The sequence below is a fragment of the Anguilla anguilla genome, chromosome 12 (genome assembly GCF_013347855.1).
Source record: "Anguilla anguilla isolate fAngAng1 chromosome 12, fAngAng1.pri, whole genome shotgun sequence".
Classification (NCBI taxonomy): Eukaryota; Metazoa; Chordata; class Actinopteri; order Anguilliformes; family Anguillidae; genus Anguilla; species Anguilla anguilla.
Window position 1 is genome coordinate 32,886,606 of NC_049212.1, and position 21,896 is coordinate 32,908,501.

The 21,896-nt window shown below is 43.2% G+C and overlaps 1 protein-coding gene and 1 long non-coding RNA gene across 2 annotated transcripts; both read right to left on the reverse strand.

Moving 5' to 3' along the window:
- Positions 1-1,376: 1,376 nt before the first annotated feature.
- On the reverse strand, positions 1,377-16,105 carry nars2 (asparaginyl-tRNA synthetase 2, mitochondrial). Its single transcript, XM_035383829.1, has 14 exons — positions 15,692-16,105; positions 14,463-14,572; positions 12,910-13,030; positions 11,402-11,542; positions 8,825-8,905; positions 7,451-7,554; positions 5,814-5,946; positions 3,965-4,063; positions 3,746-3,783; positions 3,564-3,630; positions 3,030-3,167; positions 2,426-2,523; positions 1,934-1,960; positions 1,377-1,817 (listed from the first exon to the last, which is right to left on the reverse strand). The coding sequence occupies exons 1-14, from the start codon at positions 15,848-15,850 to the stop codon at positions 1,673-1,675; spliced, it is 1,461 nt and encodes a 486-aa protein (XP_035239720.1). The 5' UTR covers positions 15,851-16,105; the 3' UTR covers positions 1,377-1,672.
- Positions 13,211-14,455, reverse strand: LOC118208873. The gene is made up of 2 exons (XR_004761646.1): positions 13,673-14,455; positions 13,211-13,328 (listed from the first exon to the last, which is right to left on the reverse strand). It is a non-coding gene; the product is annotated as an uncharacterized LOC118208873 (long non-coding RNA).
- Positions 16,106-21,896: the final 5,791 nt, after the last annotated feature.

Here is a 21,896-nt window from a genome sequence, read left to right on the forward strand (position 1 = left end):
TAATAAGGTGTCGATATAATCACATCGGTATACTTCAGAAATGCCTGACAGCTATTTAAGTCGCTTCTATTCAAAATGTAACGTGGAAACCGTACACAAAGCTCACATGCTTCGAACGCAGATTGTACCAGACGTTAAACGGGAAGAAGCGCGCCACCAAGAGGAGACAAGGAGCGGTTGTGACACCTTAAAATTGCACAGATGATTCGGTTTACTCAGTTTTAAATTTGTTTTTGTAATGTGCCACGAGGCAATATTAATTAGCCAACTAGTGTAGCAATATATAAGTAGTAAAATCGCTGCACTAATGAAAAAATTTCCGCTGAGCTGTCAGCAGAATAAGGACTGAAGCTAAGCGGTTTAAAAAATGTACAACATATCCGCCCGAAAATCCAGCCAGTAAGAGACAGATGTAAAAGCACTGTAAGAATCGATTTCGATAAAAGTGGCTTTTAAAAAAATAGATCACACACCGAGAAAAGTGTTAAATTCAGAACTTGCTGCATTGACATTTTTCATGAAAATAACATTTAAAAAAACAAACAAACACGAAGTTATCATTGGAATGAGGTACTAATTGTACGCTCTTTTACGTATAGGTTAAAATTCGCCGTTTGAGAAGTGGGTTCTCATCATTTTTGATTCCCCCCAACACTTCTACAACCAGAACCGTATATACAAAGAAACATGTTTTTCACAAAGCTTTTTCTTTTTTCTCCATCAGATGTAAAATAATATAGTATTCTCTAGAGCAGAACATGAAATCCTCATCAAGACTAGTGTCTCTTTCAGGCAGTCAGAAATGTGCAAATGTCGCATTTGCTTCAGGCCGCACAAGCGACGTGCTGTGTACCGTTTAGGCCGCATAACTGGTTGCAAAACAGTTTACAAGAAATTGAAAGAAAGGAATGTGTTTTCCCCCCTAAATTGTTTAGTCAGCGTTCTAGAATTTCATTGCTTTCAATCAGCAGTACAGGTCGTTACCTCAGCATTAGACCGTTCGGTTAAGACTTGCACCTTAAAGGATTAAATGTAGCCATTTATCAGATGCTACATCGAGTTGAGCCAATGCAAAGTCATTAATACTGAAACCAATAGTAGCAGTTAACACAAACCTAAAATATAAACATAAGCACCATTGTAGGTCCAAGAGAGAGACACAGAAGGTAGTAATGTAAGTAGCAAACATGTTTGAGATTGCAAAGAAAGTATGAATTTAAAAAAACATTCTGCGATTAAATCAATTTAGTCCTGGATTTCTTTACCATGCTAGTCAGGCTTTGACTTTGAAAGAGGAACATATAGAAATGCTTTCCGTTACATAACATTCAAAGTTCAGCCAGAATGAAAAGAAGAAACGTGAATCACCAAACCAACCCAACACCAAGAAAAATATATTATTCAAGGAAAAAATGAGAAGCAGGATGTCTGTACAGGCCCTTTTGTTTAATATTATGACTGAAATTGCTGATGATCAGCAAGACATGGGAAGTAGACATGATTTCGGAGAGCATACTATCTTCTGTTCATAAAAAATAGTTCATAATTTCAAGATGCAGCCAAAAAATAAAAAATAAAAAAACCTTGCAGACACTGACACAAAAATGGCATCACTTCCTGGACTGCGGTTCTCATGTGAAATGCAGAAAGACACACGGCATGTGCGATTGGCTTAGAGGACGCAGGAGTGAGGAAACCGTGGAAACGGAATAACATCTTTGATATTCTCAACTCCCAGAATGCACTGCAGGTACCGTTCAAATCCCATCCCAAATCCACCGTGAGGAACAGACCCAAACTGCCTCAACTCCAAATACCTGGACAGGAAGAAGAGTGATACAGGGGTGTATAAAGGGCAGGGAGGGAAGAAGCTTCCACACGAGGCTAATTATTTATAATGAATTCCTCTGTCGAGTTTAGTTTATGTTCTTACCATTTGAAGGTTTCTTCCAAGCCGACCCTGCAGAAGAATACACGCATCACAACACCTGTCAGTATTTTCTGGCCACAAGCCATAAAAAGATATGAGTTTGCTGCAAAGGTTTTATTATCCCAGGTGATGTAAACACGGCAGATTTTGTGTTGGAATTTCATCTTGCAGCTACAGTACAGGTTAACAACTATAAAAACGGATTATTTTTGTTCCTCATACTGAAACAATGTGTGACAGAAACACACATACACACACACTTTAAAGGTCCAGGAAACTTAAATCTCAATTATTTTCCAATGTGTTAGGGTTAGGGTTAGTTATTTAAAAATAAAAACTGGGCACAACAGCCTGTCTACAGCCCCGGAAGAGGTTATTCCCAGTAGAGCAGAGGCCAGAGTTTAGCCTGTGGACCTTATGAAGCCTCCTAGTGTTTTTCTACAGCTGAGGATGTGTGACGGACAGGCGAGGGGGCGTGGCTTTCTCTGCCCTTACCGTGCCAGTCGTGCCCGCAGCATCTCCAGCCTCTCCTCTCTCAGCGTGCCCCCAAACAGCTCCCCGACCCCCGGCACCAGCAGGTCCACTGCCGCCACCTGCAGAGGCAGAGGAACACCGTGACCAACGCCGCTGCCACACCAAACAGGACCGCGACGGACCGGTCTAGACCAGGTACAGCCACAGCAGAACACCATGAACAACCCTGCTCCCATGACAGACCAAGCCAGGACAGGACGGAACGGTCCAGACCGGGTACAAGCACTGGGGAACACTGTGACAAACCAAACCAGGTACAAGCACTGGGGAACACTGTGACAAACCAAACCAGGTACAAGCACAGGGGACTGCCCAGACTACCAGAACCATTTATTTAAAACTGTAGCGGAGGGGAGGGGGCTCACTAGGCCCAACATGAGCATGGGGGCGGGCTATCAAAGCTGGTGAACACAGGTGTAGTACTCTCCTTTATGTCACAGTTGTGTCTGAACTCCTCAGTCCTAAACCCAAACAGCCCAAATAGAACAATAGAATAGAATGGGTCTCAAAAGTTCCCACTCAAACTGCAAGTGTGGAAATGTTCTGGAGAAACTTGTGATATTACCGTGTGGCGTGGCTGGTCTTCGTTGTCCCGTGCGTAGAAAGGCTTGAGCTCGTAAGGGTAGTCGATCACAAACAAGGGGACGTTCCCACAGTGCTTCACCAGGTACTTCTCATGCTCCGTCTGCAAGTCACACCCCCACTGAGGAACAGACAGACAGACCGACAGACAGGCACCACAGACAGACAGAAACAGAAAACAGCTCAGTATTCCACAGGTCTGATACGGAACTCATTACTTCATCACACTACGTTCATCATGAAGACTGACGTGGGAATTTGGTATCATAACACCAAAAATGGGCGGAGAAATAATTATCTGTCAATCAGTGGCTCCTTTGAACCAATCAAAAGGTTTGGATCCTTCCAACAAGACATAAAGTGCGGTTTAAATCAGTGTTAGCTGTGGCAGTATTACGACTTAGTAGCATGACGCCGCCCCAATTCTCCCAGCATTCATTTTTACTTTCTGTTCATGATTATATCTGGTTTTGATATGACCGTCTGTAAATTAGAGTGAAAGGCTGCCATTTCTTACCTCCGTTTTAAACTCAAATGTCTGGGAACTGCGGCTTAGAAGGTCTATGGCCTCAGTGTAGGTAATCCTACAGCAAATGAGAAAAAAAATACATAAAAATAATAATGAGGTTTGCCATTCGACAAACGAGACACGTTGTGCTTTATTACACCCTGTAGTGAAGCTGTACGCCGGACACTTACACTTTGAATTTATCCTTCAGCATAAGATCCAGTCTTTCCTTGGAACGGGAGACAAAGCGTTAGCTCTTACAAACACGAGCAGCAGCTGAAGTCTTTATGTTGTAATTTCACAAACTGCAACGAAAGCAGCGACTTGAACTTGAAATTGCAATAAAAAAATAAATAAAAAAAGAACCATTTCAATTGTGCGTGTAAACTGTGCTTGTAAATCTCAAGTACCTTATGTCCAGGAGCTATGTACTTGTGAAATAACTCGATATCCTCTGCACATCGAGAAAGAAGGCATTCTGTGGTGAACTTAAAGAGGTTCTCCATGACCTGAAGTGGATACAGAAAATACAGAGGAAAAAAGGGATGGGTACACCTCTGACAGATTTATTCTTTATGAATGAGATTCTTATGAGGATATGCCATGCATTTTTCCATCATTAATATTGTGACGATTCTAAACTCAAAAACACGCAGTCGATGCAGTGATGTCGGCTTGACAGTGGATCACTCGTTGGCGCCCTCTGGTGGATATTCTGCTCAGTGCAGGAAGCAACATGGACAAGGTGGTTTCATGTTCCACTCAATTACATTTCACTTTTCAGCATTTAGCAGGCACTAAATGAGCTATGCAGAGCGAACTGACACAGGTGGCATTTTTTATTCTAAATATTTTAAAATATATATCTATATAGCTGGATGTTATATAAATTCAGATTAAATACCTTCCTCATGGGTACAATGACAGTGCCCCATCTGGGAATGGAACCCAAAACCACAAAGTTACAAACCCAGTTCCTAAACCATTACACCGCTACGCTGACACCCAGACGTTACCAACAAAACAACGCAGAGTTTCTGATGACATTTACTGATGGAGAGACAGTGAGCAGCACACTGAGATGGATGAAGAGATGCAACGAGAAGCATTCTGTTTGGCTTGCATGTTAAACCCAAAATAAGAACACCGCACTGTCTGAGCCAGTTCACACACAGGCACCATTTATGGACAGAGAGGGGTCAAATCAGCTGAGCACTCGGCACAATGGCCGCCATTTCACAGTTTCAGATGAGCGTTTGACCCAGGGGCGGTCCCCGGTTTACATGAGCACGGTAAGGCCATCAATCAAACCCGCGGGGGCGGGGACTGAAATGCTGAGCTGTGCACATCTTCCACTTCAAACGTGACTTTTAACCCAATGATGTATATTTTCTTTTAAAGAAGTTTACTAGCTTATTTTTAAGGTGAGCACTCATCATGGTTGATTCTTCCAATCTCAGTATAGCTATCAGCCATTCAGAAAAATGAAAGTCACGCATATTTGTACTAGTGCATTTTAATGGTACGCCACAGTGATCTTCAGCAGAGCTCCTGAGCAGGTTACACACCAAGCAGACACGGAACGGCTGTTAATTAACTTGTGCTTCCAGTGGAGAGAAGCTAAATGTCGATTCACACGCCCCCGCCCCCCTTTATTTTATCGAAAATAACAAATGAGCTGCCCTCCCTCTTTAGCTCTAATCATACTGCGCTGAGGCGCAATAAATTGTACCTCCAACGTTAACCGCGCGTTTCCGTTTGTTCCGAGACAGCCGACTCTGCTTAAAGGTCAATTCGGCGATTCCATCTTATAATTACACAGGGAAAGATGAGGCCTGACGGACCCAACAGATCCATATTCATTTCAAACGTAAAGGCAGTTCAACTGACACACGGCGGGGGGGGGGGGGGGGATTTCTACATTGTAATAAAGTAGCAGCGTCTGTATCAGATAAGAACTGTGATGGAAGACTACATTAGAATGTTACAGTAAAGACTACGAAGCCCATGTGGAACCGGCTTCAAATTAAAACTGTTACCATAATAACGAGTTACGAGCAGACCTGAGCAAGTCCGCCTCGTCTTAATACTCTGAAGTGCTCTGGAGATTTGACACGTCAAATATCTGGAGGCCAAAGCAGCCGTCTACGAATGTTCGAAAAACGCAACAGTTCGAGCTGAAGGAAAATAAATGTCGCAAAGCCGTCTCCTGAGCCAATGTTTGACGTGAGCTGGCCTTGAGAGGGCGCTGCTGCGTACCGTCAGAAGGTCCTCCAGTGACTGGGTGAAAGAGAGCTCCGCCTCCACCATGTAGAACTCGGCCAGGTGTCGTCGGCTCTGGGAGGTCTCAGCTCGGAAGGCCGGGCCGAAGGTGTACACACAAGGAAAAGTCCTAAAAAAAAACAAAAACAAAACACACTTTCTGCACATCACCCTTTATGACAAAGTGCTCGTATAAATGAAGTGTACATCCTCCCGGTAACACTTTCCATGAATAGTGCTCCATCAGAGGTATATAACTCCTACATAAGTGCTACATAGCACATTCATACTGTAAGAACTACATAAACACCCATAGATGCTTATGCCAGTAACCGCTGACCAGCATGTTGTGGGTTATGTCACCATTAATGCAGAATGTTACTTTCACATGACAAACCAAGTAGCACACACACCATATGCCTACTTGTAGTTATTGACAGAAGAATTTAAGAATGTATATGTAGTGATTATGAAGGAGTTGTATAGGTCTTATGAAGGATCATTCAGGGAAGGTGTTGCCATCCTTGCTGATTTCTTCCACATACAGGTAATCTCATACACATATCCCTGCACATATCTCATTCTCATAATTCATGCGTTTTTTAATGTTTTTGTTTAGTGATTAAAGTAACATCATTTCAAAGAAAATTAAGATCTTATCAAAACATAATGTTTCAGTTGTTATTTAAGCTAGCCATACATTGTATATTCACTCTTATTCATTATTCCCATCGGAGTTCCATGAGCTGTTAGCAGTTGTTTGCCACTTTCAAATGTTAACATTCAGCTACACTTTGGGTCTATTTACAAGCCTGTGGAATGGCTGAGTCAGTAAAGGCTCTCACTCTGAGAGGTCAAAGGTCAGCCCCTTTCAAGCTTATGGACCAATAAATAAAAGTGATTTAAACGGTTTTTTGACGTTGGATGACAAACAACTTCCTAATCACATAAAATCTGCAAATTGAATTGGGTAAGGTCAAATCTGCCCAAGAGGAATTTAGAGTTTGGAAATATGTCAAAGGCTGACAGGATTCATATATCTAGACATTACAAATTCATATTGCTTCTGAAGGAAAAAAAAAAAGGTTATGAAATATACACAAGTCCAGTTTGTTTGAACTTGACTGAACCACAGTCCCAGCAACTGCACAAAATAATATATCCCAACATGCCTTGGGGTGGCATCATATATTAACCCTTAGCCAGAACCTGAGCATAACTACAAGGGAAAGGACACATGCAGCATGGCTGAAAAATGCCTTTACTGTAAGTTTAAGTGTGTCCCCCATATGCAACCGTCCTCCACATCCCTGCTCTTTGATATGTAATGGACTGAAATTCAATTAGTTCCAAAACTGTGAGGTGGTAAGATTTTTCCGGAAAGTTCAGCTTGTTAATTGCCACAGTGGCTTTTTAAGCACGCCCCAAGCTTCTGACCTTTTCGTAATGAAGGCCAGCTAAGGAGATGGACTAAATTAATAAAGAGCTTAAAATGAGAAAGCAGTTTGCAAGTGTGCTGATAATACAACTAAGCAGGGAGCCTGGATGAAAACTGCTTATCCCTGTGTGTGAGTGTACCCGTGCGTGTGTGTGTGTGTGTGTGCGTGTGTGCGCACATGTCTGTGGATGCTCACCCTGCCATCACCTCCAGGTGGAGCTGTCCTGAGACAGTCAGGTATGCAGGTACGGAGAAGAAATGAGGGCTCTCCTCATCTGAGGTCCTGTCCCGGACTGCAGGCTGAGGAAAGATCAGAGCAGCTATCTGTCACTCTGTCAATCTCTCTCTGTATCCATCTGTCCTCTCCAATTATCCCTCCATCCACATGAGCAATCTACCTGCAGTTCCTCTACAATCCACTCAATCCACATGTAAACATCCTACCTGCAGTCCTCAATCCCCTCAACCCGCATAAACATCCTACCTGCAGTTCCTCTATCAATCCACTCAACCCACATAAACATTCTACCTGCAGTTCCTCTATCAATCCACTCAACCCACATAAACACCCTATCTGCAGTTCCTCTATCAATCCACTCAACCCACATAAACATCCTACCTGCAGTTCCTCTTCTAATCCACTCAACCCACATAATCCTACCTGCAGTTCCTATTCTAATCCACTCAACCCACATAAACATCCTACCTGCAGTTCCTCTATCAATCCACTCAACCCACATAAACATCCTACCTGCAGTTCCTCTACCAAACCACTGAACCCACACCTGTGGCAGAATTAAATAACCAGTTCTCTCCGATTCACCTGGCTTACAATGCATTTTCCCCCAAGAAACATTTTTATAATGGTTATACCACCATTCAAACTTACTCCAGTTTTACCGAGCTCAGCACAGGGCCTGATTCAATCAAATCCCAAAGTGGATTGCCCTTCCTTCTCAATAAAACCTTTAAAGTTTTACTGTTGCTCTAATAGTGTTATTTTCGAGCTGTCTCTAAAAGGGACTGGAGAGCGTTGCCTTTACGGCAGACTTGTGAAAACGGACATCACACCCAAAGCGTGGCAGTCGGCCAAGCGGCAGCAGCCATTACCGGCGTCAGCGTGAAGGATTTCTCTCTCTCACGCAGAGGGAGTATTTCAATATGACAACGCCCCCGTCCCCAGAGGATGAGTCATCGCCCAGCAGCCTGAGGAACACGGGGCTCACGCTATCCACACGCCACGGCCTCCTCGGTGACCAAATCATAGCCCCGCCGCGCATATACGGATTCTTCTAGAACTATGCCGGAGGCAGCATCCTCCACTTCCTGCAGCTAGCTGTAAGCGAGTGGCTCTTTATGTGGGAGAGAGGTGTGGTATTCCTCCTGTAGAATGCCATTAGTAGACTCCATGCCACAATGATTTCAGGCTGTACTGGCCAGACATAGTGGCCCGACACCCTGTTAAGTTACTACATCCGTTATTTTACTCACTGGCTGTGGTGCTAACATTAGGTGAGGGGCTGTAGGTTCACTACAGGGGGGACAAAGCTTTAAATGAAGAGAGACTCACCTCCACCTGGAAGATCTCCCCTGCTCCCTCGCAGTCATTAGAGGAGATCACCGGAGTGTGAATCTGCACAAAATGATTCTCCTGTAACAAAAACGGCATCATCAGCATCGGACTGGACTGCCATGCACTTCAGGGTAAAATTACATACAATAAAATACTGTACTATGTATAATAATATATATAAATATATACTATGTATATTTGAGCCAAGAGGATAATACAAGAAGACAGTCATTTTCTAATATGGCCTTCCATGGAAAAAAGAACATTGAGGACTCTAACATCAAGTACAAGTTATAAACGTACTGGTGTGAACAGACCAGCACAGAAGCATGATTCAGCAGTTCAGACACCGCACTGGGAACACACACCTTTTATCAATTGCGCTGGATGGGGTGAAAAGTCTGAAATGTTCTCATAATACTGTCTGTGACACTAACAGGCCGTTTCAGAAGAAATTGATGTAGCTCGTGTGCTCAGACCAGGGGTGGGCGATTCTGGTCGGGGATGGCTGAAGCAGAGCGTGTGGTTAGATTCTTGCATTGTGCTTTATGATAAGTTCCGTGCCACTTCCTGTACAATGTACGGAAAATTAGACAATGGGAAAGCTGATGGACTGGATCACCAGTCACAGCCAGCTCAAATATGTTGCATCGCTGCCAAGCAGGTGGTCACATGACAATGCTACAATACATACATTCATCAAATGCGACTCAATACAGTGCTTTTAGCTTTCAGCAGGGCGACTCGCTGAAGCACTTCGTACATTCTGTTCAAGAGAAACAACGTAGACAAATTAAATAAAATTTGATAACTGAATGAGGTAACTGCTAACTACCGCTCAGTGAAGATACAGCCACAGACCTTAAGGACATAGGAAATAAGGACATAACGTTGCCTGTGGAGACCTCTTTACCTACCGTGCTACTTGGTAGCTGTTCTTCAGTGATATTTGGGACTTAGAGATGTTTGCAGAGTTAGTGTCACTGTGGAAAACAAAATGGAGGCCCTGTACAGCCTCTGAAACTATTACAGGAAAATTCCCCGCAAATGGTTGAATTTGTTTTCCTAAGCTTTAATGTTTTCGCAGTTCTGTCAAGCAACGGTAGTCTTGCGATTATAAATTGTAATACATTTCCCATCAAGCTTTGCACATAGATGCAACAAACAAAGATAAGGCAATGAGTACTGGGAGCTTGAGGCAAGGGAATCACGGACATTACCGAGTACACCGTCTCTCAAGATAAAGTTAAAAAGATGGGAACATTTGCTTGATCGACACGGACAAGCCTTCCGCACAAGTGCGTATGATTCACTTTAAAATCACAAAGAGAGTTTTCCCCCATCTGCACCACTGGGAGTCATTTGCCTAACTTTTCGGAGCGCTATCTCGTAAAGCAGAGCATTACGCTTATCATGCGCTGGGTGTTTGTTCAGTTCACTTCAGTTTATTATCTCCAATACACATAGGAAAATGGATCCACAGGAAATTGCTTCCGGAAACTTCTCACAGTGAAAAACATGCATTTAAAGACAGCGACACCAACAGTCAGTGAATCTGCAGATAGTAAAAAATTATATTATTTAATTGATGAAGTTTTCCTTTAAATGTGTTTTATTATAAAATATTCTAATAGCTGAAACTGCATCTCTATGCACCGGTCTGGATTCTGACTCTAACCGAGTGGTGACCAACTCTGTTCCTGGAGATCTACCATCCTGTAGGTTTTCCCTCTGACCCTGACAAAGCACACCTAATTCAACAGCTAGAGATCGCTGTCCAGCTGATAATTAGTAGAATCAGCTGTGCCAAATTAGGGTTGAAATGAAAACCTACAGGACGGCAGGTCTCCAGGAACAGTGTTGGTTACCACTGCTCTAACCGAGGTAAATCTCCAGGAACAGAGTTGGTTACACCGCTGCTCTTACTGAGGTAAATCTCCAGGAACATGGTTGGTTACATCGCTGCTCTAACCGAGGTAAATCTCCAGGAACAGGGTTGGTTACACGTCCGCTCTTACCGAGGTAAATCTCCAGGAACAGAGTTGGTTACCGCTGCTCCTACCAAGGTAAATCTCCAGGAACAGGGTTAGTTACACTGCTGCTCTAACCGAGGTAAATCTCCAGGAACAGGGTTGGTTACTGCTGCTCTTACCAAGGTAAATCTCCAGGAACAGGGTTGGTTACCGCTGATCTTACCAAGGTAAATCTCCAGGAACAGGGTTGGTTACCACTGCTCTTAACGAGATAAATCTCCAGGAACAGGGTTGGTTACCGCTGCTCTAACCAAGGTAAATCTCCAGGAACAGGGTTGGTTACACTGCTGTTCTTACCGAGGTAAATCTCCAGGAACAGGGTTGGCTACACTGCTGCTCTTACTGAGGTAAATCTCCAGGAACAGGGTTGGTTACCGCTGCTCTTACCAAGGTAAATCTCCAGGAACAGGGTTGGTTACCGCTGCTCTTACTGTGGTAAATCTCCAGGAACAGGGTTGGTTACACCGCTGGTGTTACCCATAACAGTGGAAGCGCAGCCGCAGTACACGTCTTAAGGGACGGGGCTCGGTGGGGACCTCACCTTGAAAAAGGCGTGGATGGCGGAGGTGGCTTCGCTCCGTATCCTCAGCAGGGAGCCGAACGCGTTGGTTCTGCATCGCAGGTGCGGAAACTGCCGGATGTACTCCAGTCCGTGCCTTTCCTTCACTTTAAACGGGAAATCCTGCAACGACCACGTGCCGTGTCTGCGCGCGAGTCACCACAACAACCGCGTCTACCCTCGTTTTCAGTACCAGAACAGAGGGAGGGAGTTTTCATTAACTGCCACAGATGCCACCGTTTCACAAGTGTAGTTTCTGTTCAAAGTCTTTTTACATTCCAACTGGTAAAAATCTAATGGCAGTTTATATCTACCATTAGGCCCTACCACAAGAGGCCCAGCCATTGTGTTCAGAAGGCAGACAAAGGTACTGTACAGTCAAATGAGATAAACATACATCCAGAGGTTGACAAAAGAAGGACACAGATTCACACACGAACATCTGTAGCTGTCTCTATTCTTTTCCTCAACCTATTAGGGCCTGTGGGAGTTCAGGAAGGAGATTCGCTTCCCCCACTTCCCCTATAGCTGGGAGAAAAACTTCCCAGTGACAGCTCATTCTTAAAGTGCTCCTTTGATGGCAGAGTATGGCAATCCCAGAATCCCTCTGGGCACTGACCTGAGTGCAGGTCCACGGAAGAGCCACACTGCTGTCATCATCAATATTTAACACAGCGTAACAGCTTAAAAATGTTCTGCCGGTCCTGGTGTCTAGACAACACCTCAAAAGCATGTTTATACCATTTTCCATCCCAGCGCTTGCTCGCTTAATTCAGGTGGCAGGTAACTTTTTTTTCCCCACTCTGGAGCCCAGGGAGAGCCAACGGTGTCAGTGTCAGCCAAACGTACGAGCCAGCGGTGGGAAAAGCCAGCGAGCTGCCCGTCGATAACGCTTTTATCTGCGCCCGGACCGAGGGCACAGAGGAACAACCCGCTGCCACCGCTGATCACAGCAGACAATCAACCAACGGCTCACCAGGACAGGCACGAATAAAAGAGCAAGGAGGAAAGAAATGGACCGTGATACTTCGGGCCACGGCCTCCATCTTAGATCGCAGAGCCCAAGGCAGTCGGGCTCAGACTGGGTAGACGCTAGCACTCAGTGGCAGCGGGATCAATACTACGCGGTGAAAGGGATCTGACCCATTCCAGGCACACGTGTCCAACCTGGGTTTTAACAAAAGTGTTAAAGAATGCGCTTTGGAATTGGTAACTCAACGAAAAAGCGATCAGGCCACGCCTGCTCGGCTAGCTTTGATTTCAACTCCGAGGTGGAAAACTGTTAACATTCAGTTTTTTCAATACAGAAGGGACCAATTAACTGAGGCAAAATCTAAAATTATCCAACAGATAATGCCCATATAATGTAAAACATGATCCCCATTGGCAGGTGATTTTCCCAATCTAGTGTTTTACCGGCATAAATATCATTTAGTTTGTGTGGTATAAGTGGTAGCCTATATGAGGACAAATGTAAATACTGCATTTACCACTGGGTTACAGTCCCCGATAACTCGGATTTGGGCCGCCTTTAGCTCCACGTTCTGCTTCTTGTGAGGACTCTTCACAAGGCTTCCGGAGATTTCCACAGAACTGCCAAACGTGAGGTGCCTTAACACAAACACAAACAAATGAGAGAACAGCGAACAGCATGACACTGCCGACAGGAAATAACCAAAAACATCACAAGCAGAAAGATGTGCCCACACTCACAGACACAGATTACCCAACTTCAGTACACTGTGGGAGTGTTCTCACTATTTAACAATGCTTCAATGGTATCACAGCTTGTTTTTTTTTTTTTTTTGCTTTTTGTCAGATGTGTCCGGAATGAGATTCATGAAGCTGAGTCACTTCCTCTTCAAGCACCTTAATTTAAAGTTATTTATAGTGTAAAGGACAGAACCAACTCAATTCGGTGGAAATGGCTCATTCAGGAAAACTAAAGCAGAAGCAACCGGCATGCTAGATTCTGAACACCTTACAGGTTCATAACCAGACCCGTCCATATCCCCCTTCCCATACTCCCACAAGACATTTGCCCAATTACTGGTCTCTAGCCTCGCTTGCCATAGATGTGCTCTGTTAATAAAGTTTCTACTTCTACCTGGTCAAGACCTTGTGCAGGTGGGCCTCCGATTGGAGGCTGTGATTTAAGCCAACTCAACAGCTGACCTATCACATAATGCTGGCCAAAAAATGTCTAGGACCAATCAGGTTTCAGGAGAGCATGCTACATTGGGAATGTTCCACTAATTCTCTGTTAGACCAAATTTAAAGCGTTATTTAAATCAATGGGCTCATTCTAACGTTTCTAATCTTGTAATCAACACATATGAGACTTCTAGAAAATTTCAAATCAATGGCAACCTGGCCTCTAAGAGTTACTCACATAGGAGATATTTTGAGAAAAACTGCTTAAACTGCTAAGCGCTGCTTCTAATCGTAATACCAAACATTTTAATTCCAGAAAATATAAAACAACCAAGTGCATAATAGCCTCGGAAATAAAACCAATTTATAAAGCTCATTAATGCGCCTCCAGCATGTACATCAGGGGTGTCAAACTGAATCCCAAGGAGGCTGCAGTGTCTGTGGGCCGCAGGTGTGTGGATTCCTTAGCCAGTCAATGACTTAAATGTAACACTTTTGAGCACCCCAAAAACCAGAAAACACTGCGGCCCTCCAGGACTGGAGTTTTACACCTGTGACTTACACTAACCTTTGGCAGAAACAACAAAACACACATATGCTTTCAAATATGTACGGTACATGGTAAATCCTGACAGAAGTTTTTGCAACATGTCCTGTAGATATTTTGTTGAAATAAAAAGCTTCAAAAACATCAGGAGGATCATATAAACGGCTAAAATCCAGTAAAGTATCAGGAGCTTTTGGTGACCCATTCTTCTTTATCCTCTTTGATTATAGATTTAAAGCAGCTAAATTGAATGGTTTTTAGATCGTACACTTTAAAGATGGCAAAGTTGATTTCACTTTGACTGACAGAAGATTACATAGACACTTTTTTTTACACGCATACCTGTTATTCAGCTCTGAACTGGCCACAACCTGGAGACTCTGCAGGGAACTGCCATCATTCACATGGAGAAACAGGTTTTCTTTTTGGGATCGCACAGACCGGACCCAGCCCTTGGAATAAAGCAACCACATTCATCTTATGCCGTCTGGTTATCGGAGAAGATATCTTTCTATGTACTTTAAAAATCCAGCAAAAATATTGCAAACCATCATTCCATCATGAGTCGAGCGTGTCCATCTGCTTTGATTAGGCAGCAAATAAGCTAGACTGCTTTCTCCATGTTACAGGAGAAAACTCAAGAACGTAACACATATGAATATACGGTGCCGTTAAGAAGTATTCTTCCTGATTTCCTCTACTGCATAGGCTATTTGTCACACACTGAATGAATTCAGGTCTTTAGACAAAATGTAATGTTAGACAATGGGAACCTGAGTAAACACAAAACACATTTTTTACATTATAATTTCATTTATTTAATGGAAAACGTTATCAAACACATGTATCACCCATGTGAAAAAACTTAACTAATCGCACCACCTTTAGCACCGATAATTGTCACCAACTACTTCCAATAATTAGTATCAGTCCTTCACATCACTTGGATGTTCTTCTGGGATCTTTTGGGACTTTCTGAATGAGTTATTGCTGTGCCCTTACAGAAATTTTGGCATGCCAACAACTCCTAGGAAGATTCATTACTGTTCCAAATGTTTGCCAATTAGGAGATAATGGCCCCAGAGCCTTAGAAATGGTTTTGTAACCCTTTCCAGACTGATATTGATATTACTGATCATAACTTTTTTTTCCTCATCTCTTCCTTCACCCTAATGGTAAAGTTCAATATGAGTGAGGTGTAGAATGAACAGAGCTGGCTGCTATCAAGCCTGGCTGTGTTCAGGGGGCAATTACTATTTCACATGGGTGATATCAGTGTTCGATAAGTTTTCACGAATGAAATCTTTTTTTTTTAAGTGTTTTGTGTTTATTCGGTTTTCCTTTGTGTAATATTTCATTTTGTCTAAAGATCTGAAACCATTCATTGCCAAAAATATGCAATAACAGAGCAAATAAGGAAGAGGGCAAATCATTTCCGTGGCACTGTAGCTCATTGGGAGCACATGCAACTTTCAGCTAATGACTGATGTACTAATGCAATGTACAACACTCCGTGGCTTCCAAACGCTCACAATAGTATTGCTTACAAAAAGCAGGGTGCACAATCTTACCTGTATTCTAACTTGAGTTCCGATTTCCTGAGTCGAAAGTGCTTCACAGATTCTAAGCTTCTTCGACGGTTTCTGACAGTAGTGTTTGTACGTTGTCACTATACCCCGGGAGGAGCACGTCCTTCGAATCAGGACGCAACACATTTTATTGAACTGCATTATTTGGGCTAGTTTTTGCTTTTCGAAGATTCAGCAAGCATGCTAGCTTGGTGTCGTAACAACTATAAATGCAATTACCGATACGGTACATACAAAGTAAATGCGGTTACGGTAGCATGTTGACAGCAGTACATTTGGGAAGGGGCTTAAATGATCTCGATTACAGTTAGGCAAAACATTGTCTCGCGCTGTGCAGCTCCATGCCTTTCATTCTGACATTCTGCCTGTTCGTGCTTCCGGATTTAAATGTACTTCCTGTTTAGGATACACGGTATTGGTTAGACGTAGTCACATCCTTTCCCCCAAGCCAATCAACGGTCGCGATAGTATACAATCAGAAATGCCTCTTGGGAACTGAAGTTTTTATGCCAATAAAACGAGTAATACAGGCACTTCACCATGTTATGAGCAAGTCGAGCGAGAAGTGAACTGAGATTTTACAGAACGTACAGTAGCTGGTTTAATTAATAATTTTGCAGGTAAATCGAATGTGACTATCCTGCACGACACACTTAGACAGTAATTTATGTGTACTCTCGTCCACATTTCTAACTAAATTGATTTTAACTCTGGTCACACCAAGGTGTCAAGAACAGAAAAGATAAAAAAGGGGATTCTTCATAATTATTTTAGGGGGCAAAAAAGCGTTTATACTTCTGCCATATTTACCTGAACTCCTTGGAAGAGAAGATATTGTATTTCAGTGGGACCTTCCTGGCTAAATAAAGGATAAATAAAAAGCAGGTCTGCTATGTTACACAAAAGGAGAAAAAAATGTTTCATTTTGCAGGAGGTTATGCCCTTGTACACAATTTCAGAGGTATAAATAAAATTCAGTAGTGCAGAGAAAATAGCAACAGCAATATGAACAAAAAAAAAAAAAAAAACTGCACAACTTGACATTGTACTCTATTGAACAATAAGCTGCAGTGCTGTTTGATGCCATGGAAGGTCATTCACAATGTTGGATTTGCCAGCTCTTGGTGGGTGGGGGTACGGGGGGCTCATGCTTTTGACAGCAGCTGCAGACAGAGACAGAAAGAAATACATCTCCCCCTCTGTGTGATGACATGAGTCACCTTTATAAGTCATCTTCAGAGTGTACTAATAACAGCAGTGGGGTCAAACACGATGAACACGTTTCACAGAAGTTTTACTATTGAGAATATGCAGCTATAATGGGCCAACTGATCTAATTTTCTCTCCATTTTCTCCTCCAACTGCCCTGGAACTGGTCCAGCTCCACGGTGCAGTGCTTTTCTAAAGCACTAGGGGGCAGGCTAATCCTGTAGGAACTGTTTTTTTATCATTCTCCTCTAGACTGCACTTTGTCCAGATTGAATTTTTATAATTTTTTTATGTGACCATAAATTGAATGAAATTGTCTATTTATTTTCTTATTTGGCAGTTACTCTTAGCCAATGCATCAAACAAGGTTAATAGGGCACCGGGATACTGTATTTTAAATACCTTCACAGGGACAGTGATAACAGTCTGAATTATGGTATTACAATACTGCTTAATCACTGTATTTATACAACAGCTTATCATACAATGATGCTTAAGAGCAATTCTAATTTGCATCATATTACCCAGCTCATAAAATTACCAAACCTTAATCATCAAGAACAGAAATTCAGGGCATAGGTAGGGAAACCATCCTTGGAGGTCTTGTTATTGTTATTTCCAAATATTATTCCAGCTGAATTGGTGCGGGTGAAAGGCAAAAAAAGCCAAACACAAGCACATATTGCCTCATATTTCCAGTTGACTAAAAATCAAAAGACAAAATTCAACACTTTCTTGTAAACAGAAAGGAAAGGACATCCTACTGTGTCTTCGGCCAAGTGAAGTGAAATGAGATCTCTCTCTCCCTCTCCCTACTCTATTCTAAAACACACAGACACACACACACACACACACACACACACACACACACACACACTCAAACACACACACAGACAGATAGACACATACACACACACACACACAGACAGATAGACACACATACCGACAGACAGACGCACACACACACACACACACACACACACACAGACCGACAGACAGACGCGCATACACACACGCACACATTTTCCATAAAGTCACCAAACCTGCACCTGCCATGCAAATTTTGTCAGTCTTTTCTTAAAGAAATCCAGCAAAGCGAGTGCCGTAGTTCCTCTACGTGTCCCATTTGTATATGGTATCAGTGTTTCCCTACAGTGAGATCAGCTAAAATCAGAGTGGAGGAGTCCTGTGAAGCACAAGGTCAGGGCCCTGCACAAGCTAACGTCCTGTCTGGCTGAGAGCTTTGGACATCCTTATTTGTATCCCTTGCTTCGTTTCGATCGATACGTGATTAGCCAACACAAACAGGGATCTTCTTTTAAAAGCCCGGAGGTCAACGAGACGATTGAGGTCCGCCGCAACGTACACAGGCTCACGACTCAGTGGCAGGCCTTTCGCCAACATCGCCCTTGGTATTGACCGCCTTTCTGGGCTTCAGGCACCTGTCCCTCCATAAAAATCCAGTCGCCCACACTGGAAGGTGCACATCGATTTTATGTAACGGAGTTCAACTGCCGTTGACGAGACCGTTAGGTGACGCAATCTCACGGGTTGAATGTGGGCGATAGACACCTCCCCAGTCCCACCCATACGCCCAGCGTGAAGTATCTGGATCTTTGGGGGCAGCCCAGTGCTCAGTGTTTCTGGCGAGAGATGCTTAGTGACAGATGTCTGGGGGAATATCTCGGTATGTGTGGGTGTGATTTTGGGCGCCAGTCACATGGCCTGGATGTGCACTCATTCGGGGACAGATTGCTGCTGGTTTTCCGAACAGCACTCTCTTCGCAAATAACAGCTCAGATTGGCTGGCTGATTACCTGCAAACTTGGACAGGCAACAGGCCCTTTCTGGGTCAGATCAAAATGCATCATATAAGGTGAAATGCAATGACCTTTGATTTGTCTGTACGTAGCCAAAATGTTGTACACTGTGGATCTCTGCCCAGGACTACTGGCTACCCAGCCCATTTAAATGTCTCCAGCCTAAGACGTTACATTTATCCATCCATCTATCCATTATCTATACTTGCTTATCTTGAGTAGGGACACCGGGAGAACATGCAAACTCCACACAGAAAGGCCCCAAGCCGAAATTCGAACCCACGACCTTCTTGCTGTGAGGTGAAAGTGCTACCCACTGCACCACCGTGCCGCCCCTAAGACATTACAGACACCTTCAATTGTCATACTTACTGTACCTGAAATGGATATCGTTTCCTACCCCTTTGTCTTTTTATTTTATTTTATACATTTCTTGCCTCGGACGTAAAATTTGCCATCAAGGTTTTGCGAGCAGGACATGTTAACTACGTTTGCTCTCGCTATTGATCTTTCCCGACTGTCACTGCTCAATGTTTCATGAGCTTAGTTAGGCAAATTCTGCTGCAGGAGGTGCGATATCTCTGCAGCCGCGCGGCGCTTGCAGATATCAATGGCCCCCTTTGTTTGGTGGAGCTCTGATAAGGGAAATCCGAAGCACGATTCAGCGATCCCGACGCCGCGTTTTTCAGAGCGCTTCTGCCGCTGAAAAATAGCTCTGTTTCTCTCTGTTCAGTGACTCAGCAGAAATCAGCCTCACATGACTAATTGAGTTAAAAAAATATTGGCATCTATATCTTTATTTTGTGTTTAGGGTCCCCTCTGTGTTCAATGGACTTTGACGGAAAACAATGCGAAATACCGCAAGCTACAGTTTCTTTCTCTATTGAACTATTACACAGTTTTCAAGAGACCAAGATCAGAGAAACAACAACCGCAGCTACATTTTCATAACGACAAAGGACAGTACATCTTCAGTGAAGTCCACTGAACGACCTCTCTCAATGCATTAATATTTATTATTATTATGATGATGATGAGTATTATTGCTTAATGTGGCCTGCACCCATTTGCAATCTCTTTATTGTAGATTTTGTCAGGGGTACATGGGTACAAAAAAAGTAGAGGACCCTTGTCTCATGGAAATTCTAAAGCACAATTTGGACAGTAATGTCATCGTTTCTGCACCATAAAATGTGTAGTGTGACCCGTACCACGGCAGGTGTCATTGAAGCAGAATATTTCCCTGAAGTGATTTTTGGGTATTTTACTGTAAGGGTGCAGACAGCTGACCCGTCCTCATAACGATGAGTCACATTGTAATGGCTATCTTTATGCCCCGTGCCGTTCCATAACTACCGCTCCACACTGCTGTTTCATCACTTTCTCTGTTGTCCGTCCGGAGCAGGGGAGTCAAACTCCAGACCTGGAGGGTTGCAGCGTCTGCTGATTTTTGGTGTGCTTCAGCACATAAATGATTAATTTAAGTCACTGATTTGTCTGCGCACCTTATTACCAAGGCCGGAATGGGCTGCCGGTTGAAAAGGAGACCACAAAAAAAAAACATGCAGACGCTGCAGCCTCCCCTCCAGGACTGGAGTTTCACGACCCCGGTCCGCACAGAAATCCCAGTTTATATCGTAAAACCGTGGGTGGCTCACCAATGTTTTGGTGCAAGAAGGACCAATTTTGTCAGGTCGAATGAAACGGCGGGCCACTGAGGACAATTTTCCACTGGTAAAACAGAAAAGAATAGAGACGGCTGTAACTGCTGTCAAAGCGTGCACTGTGGACAGCACTTAAGTACTATAGCTAATAATTGACATTAGGTAATGATGCTTTACGAAATGTGTTGCGGTTATATCGATCAAAGTAAGCCTGCTCTTACAGCCAGATGCAAGTGAATTATATGGGTACTCAGAGGTGAAAAACAATAAAAACAGAGGTATACAGTACTGTGCATTTCCAATGCAACATTAGGGTCAATGTGTATTTATTCAATGAGGGGGAATAAGCTTTAAAATATGTCCGGAGTGAATGTAGAACAGAACAGAACAGAACAGAACAGAACAGAACAGAATAGAATAGAATAGAATAGAATAGAATAGAATAGAATAGAATAGAATTTTATTGTCTGGCAAAGGTCGGAAATTTGTCTTTCGTATCACTTCAGAAATAGAAAATACCTGCATGAAAACAAAATACAGTACAATCACACAGAAATCACAAAAATAAAATTATTTCCAGAGCACACATAATTATGTTGGCATTCCAATAATTTGTCCTTCTTTCTGTCTGTTACATGAATTCACACAGCAGACAGAAATTTATTAACCCCAGAATCCAAATAAACAGGTTTCAGAATAAACCGATTGAATGAACCTCAGATAAGCCTATTTTTAAACGGTACTTTAAGTGGGCATTCATCAAACGAATGCTTTCATGCGCCGAGCCACTCGCTGACAAGGGCCTGCAAAATTATGGATGATGTTTCAACACATGACCTCCTGTTTAATAAGGGTATATTCTGTGGCCTAAAGGGAGCTCGCGGATCAATTAAAAGCGATTTCTCCCCGCGTAAATCATTAACTCAATTTAAAATGTAGCAACTGCAGCTCCTCGCTGCATCATTATTTTAATCTTCCTAAGAGGGGCTGTACCAGGCAGTTGAATCAGACAGCTGAGCAGAGAGAGTCATGCAGTACAGTAGCTCACACATTTTTTTTTTTCGGCCAACAGGAAATCCCATTACAATCAAAATGAAACCCAATTCTGTCATATATTTGTTTATTTGTTTGTTAATGTTTGCATGATATATTTATATAGATTTACACTAGCTTCGCTACGGTGATAGATCACATACTCTGATTGGTCAGCGTGCAGCCCTGGGCTAAACTAAGGGGACGCTAAGTGTCACCGTTATGCCTGTCATCCAGCGTGATCGGGGAGACATGACAGTTTTACAGCCAGTCTCCGCCTTCCTCAGTGACCTTGTCTTTATATTTTATGTGGACTCATCTGTCCAGAATCTCTGGGAGGCTGCTGTGAGCCGGCTAGCCTGTGTGTAAGGGTACTCTTCCTGTAAACCAAAAGACGCAGGCTCAATTCATGAGCAGAGCATTGTTTTTGTACCCTACCGCAAACACCATACTGTATCTGAT

Bases quoted from the DNA above. Each gene is read 5' to 3' on its own strand.
- nars2 (XM_035383829.1), bottom strand. From the start codon at position 15,850: ATGCAGTTCAATAAAATGTGTTGCGTCCTGATTCGAAGGACGTGCTCC. The intron at 14,573-15,691 runs GTAAGATTGTGC...CTTTATTCCAAG, and splicing joins GAACTCAAGTTAGAATACAG to GGCTGGGTCCGGTCTGTGCG. The intron at 1,961-2,425 runs GTAAGGGCAGAG...ATTCTTCTGCAG, and splicing joins CTGCGGGCACGACTGGCACG to GGTCGGCTTGGAAGAAACCT.